Genomic DNA, 3,803 nt, shown 5'->3' on the forward strand with positions numbered 1-3,803 from the left:
TTTTATATTTAAGCTGAGACTATGTTGTTTCACCATGCAGACATCTGACTATGTTACCATGAGTCCTGCTGGAAGCGTTGGACTTCAGCCTAGCGGTGGTCGTGTGCCGCCAGACAAGACAGGAGCAGCAGTGTCTACACCACCTCCTCCTCCTCCTCCTCCACCACCACCTCCACCTCCACCCGCCTTCTCCAACCAAATCCACCTGACGCATGGCGAGCCTGCTGATGACAGCAGTGACTATGTTAATGTCAGCATGACGATGGCAGAACCCGGGTCTACAGGAAGCCCCCATCTATACGATCACCTGCAGTCCAACAACCATTAACAACACATCTGGAAAGCATTAAAGGGATATTTCATTTTCAAATGTGGGGTAAATATGTGGGGTAAATCTACTCTGACTTTTGTGAGGAGTGCATATGGTTTGCTTGATTCAGTATTTAGATATTCATTTTATCAGACACACCCCCTTCCCATACAAACCATTGTAACTTCAAATTCCATTATGACAAAAAAGGTAATTGGTCATTAAAAAAAGAACATTAAAAAAGTAGGCTATTTGACTCTGATGTCAACTCACCACCTCCTAACATGTAGGCTAACATTTGCAGCCAAACAGAAAACAATGGCACCTTATTGGTGTGGATGTGCATGCTACCATTTGTTCATAAAAAATACCAGAACTATTACTTTCCAAAGTAATTAGTGAACCTGAGCAGGTGAATCCAACAGTCTTGCCAGGTGAGCAATTGTTTTCAGTTGAACTTGAGTCACACTGTCACAGTCCATGACAAGGAACTCCTTGGTGCAGATTGGTCTCTTTGCATATCCATAGAGCTCCCCCTGCAGGGCTAAAGTAGCGCCACAGCCTTATCGCCTCTGCATCCTGCCAGTCAAAGTCAGCATCAGGACCACGACTGATTGGACAGTGGACTTCACCTTCTCTCTGTATTAGCTCACCCCTACTCAAAGTGATTATTTAATTCACCCTGAGATACATATCATTGTGTTCTATGGTAGAAGGCTTTAACAGTTTAAAATATTTTATATATTTTATATTTTAATTCATGTTTTAGCTCAAGTAAACATTATTTTATAATGAAAAAAATAAATTTATGAAAATAAATTGGTGAGAATGTGTTGCATAATGACATATTACAGTATGTTATACAGGTATTGAAACAGTAGTCAAAGGTTATCGATCATGTAAATACTGCTAATATGATTTCAAGTAATTTTCACTGTTTATTTGGCTATGTTTTGAGAGTCTCGTAGAGAGCCAGTTGTGTTCTGCTTCTGGTACACATGTGACATGTGTCTGTCATGTCTGATGGAATCAACTCAATCAAGACATTTTCTGGAGTGGACACCGTTCAGAAGTAGCTGGAATTGAGGGATTTTCTGTCACGCACGGTGCCATCTCTTGCTGCGTTGAAGATGCTGCACCCATAGTGCATTGTGGGATGGTCTTACAGCTAAGCGTGGCCACCAGTTGTCGCCGGAAAACCTTACAAAGGAATATGTAGATGAGCTTATCCAGACACACACTGGTGGCCGACAGCCACAGGGTGATCTCCTTGGCGATGTGAATGGCGTTCTCCACTTTGCAGTCGATAACCGTGTTTCCGGTTTGATATATGAGTGCGTAGGGAACAAAGACAAAGTTGAGGGGGGCGAAGCAGATAAAAAACACTGCTGCCACCACAAAGACCTTTGCTTTTCTTCTGTGACTGGTCGCTTGGGAGCTGCTCCCGGAGGCTTTGCAGGACTTGTACACCTTCCTGCCGATGGAGGTGTAGCAGACCACCATCAGGGCCAGGGTACCCCAGAACACCACCTGGACACAATAGAGGAAGCACAACAAGAGATGAAGTGTTTGGACCTCAATTTACTTCCACACACTCTCACTGTCTTTCACCTTTGGTTAAGAGTAGGGGTACAAAAACTGTTGAGCAGGAACCAAACTTCATATAGGAATTATGTGTTGGGTCGCTGGAACGTTCCTGGTTTGATTCCCCGGGATGGCAGGTAAAATCTGGGTGGGGAAGTGATTGGCCACCACTCGCCCCCCAGTGTTGAGTGGTTAATGCTTATCTGAGTGCACAAATGCTTTTATACCTTCCTTTAGCTTTTAATTCTGAAAACATGGCTGTGTGGCAGCAGTTAATTAGATTCTTAAGAATAAATTCAGGTTAGAGTGAAGTAACAAATAACTTTCCACTAATATAAAATGGCAAACAGTAATACGGTATATCACAATGCTTACATTTAGACCATTACAGTGCAAGGTTTAGATGTGTTACCTGACAGACGTATTTGGATCCTGCATACAAGATCAGTCCAAACTCGCTCTTCAGGGACATGCACCACACCACTCCAGAGAGCTGTGGTGGCTTGTTAGACAGGATGATGTTTGCCAGCGCTAGAGATAACATCACCACCCAGACAGCTGCACTCAACCCCCGACCAACCCTGACCTTCTGTAGAGCGTATTTCCCATAAGGCCGGACTATCTTCAGGTAGCGGTCCAAGCTGATGAGGCCCAGAAAGAAAACGCTGATGTACACGGAGAGGTAGAACAGAATGGCTGAGTATCGACAGTAGATGACACGCAGGCGCCAGGAGCCCACACCCGCATCATTCAGAATCTTCACAGGGATGGTCAGAGTCATGAGTATGTCAGCCACCACCTATTGGTGAAGAAACATATTATTAATCACTTTGAAGATTTTATTTTTTACTGTATTATCCTTAAAGGACAACTTTGTTTTTTTACAACAAGGGTTAATATTTTAGATTGTAATTAAAGAAAAGAAGTAAAGAAAAGATAAGTGTTAAAATGTTGTAATTTCTTTCTTTCTATCGTTTTATCCATTTTAGAGAGTTTGATTTCAGTGGTTGGGGGCATGCGTGCAAGTGTATGTCTTTTTAGACACAATGAGCCGACAAATTCTTTATTATTTACAGCAACACTACTAGCCCCCATAAGTCACACCTAACCATGAAAGGAAACCATGCGATGCATGTAGGGGATGGGCTTATTGTGTCTAAATAGACACTTAGCCACTTGTATGCCCCGAACCACTAAAATCAAACTCGCTATTGGCTAAAATTATGGAAAGAAGTAAATGAAAACATTTTAACACTCATCTTTTATTTTCTCTAATTACAATCTAAAATATGAACCCTTGTTGTTAAAAACCAAAGTTGTCCTTTAATATATGTCTTCACTGATCTGACTCACCACATTCTTTAGATAGACCACACATGTGGAGGCAGTTGGGATGTTGAAGATGACCCGTGCAGCCAGGCTGTTCAGTACCAGGGACACTAGAAAGATGATACTATACAGACAAGGAGTAACCACTGCAGTCACAATGGGATCTTGAATGCATTCGGTGGAGTTGCTGGATATTGTTGTGTTCATCTTCACGACCAAGGTGGGCATAGAGAGTGGAAAGGAGAGATGAAAAGAAAGACGATGGAATGGGGGAAACAAAGATGTATGAGCAATTGGGTGGCAAGTTTCAAATTATACTACTATTGTTGTGCAGAAAACATTAATTGCTGATCTACAGTATGCATCAAACATAGACAACAAAACAACAACTGCAATAAATACTGTTCTTTTGAAATACAAATTGTACTTGTTTTTTATCATTCAAATGTCGCTGCACTTGTGTGGCATCCGATGCGCAAGCATGGATGGCCATATCAGTAACTTGTTAGTGTGGTTTCCCCTGCAGGGCAACCAGACTATAGTACTTGTCTGACTTTATTCCATCTTCCATCTTCCATCG

At 42.1% G+C, this 3,803-nt stretch overlaps 1 protein-coding gene across 1 annotated transcript; it reads right to left on the reverse strand.

Moving 5' to 3' along the window:
* Nucleotides 1-278: 278 nt before the first annotated feature.
* LOC308282062 (P2Y purinoceptor 12-like) lies at nt 279-3,430 on the reverse strand (the record flags this gene model as incomplete). The annotated part of the gene is made up of 4 exons (XM_080722408.1): nt 279-307; nt 1,516-1,840; nt 2,307-2,693; nt 3,248-3,430. The coding sequence occupies 4 exons, from the start codon at nt 3,428-3,430 to the stop codon at nt 279-281; spliced, it is 924 nt and encodes a 307-aa protein (XP_080578534.1).
* Nucleotides 3,431-3,803: the final 373 nt, after the last annotated feature.

Source organism: Nannobrachium achirus (assembly GCF_963921795.1).
Source record: "Nannobrachium achirus genome assembly, chromosome: 3".
Lineage (NCBI taxonomy): Eukaryota > Metazoa > Chordata > Actinopteri > Myctophiformes > Myctophidae > Nannobrachium > Nannobrachium achirus.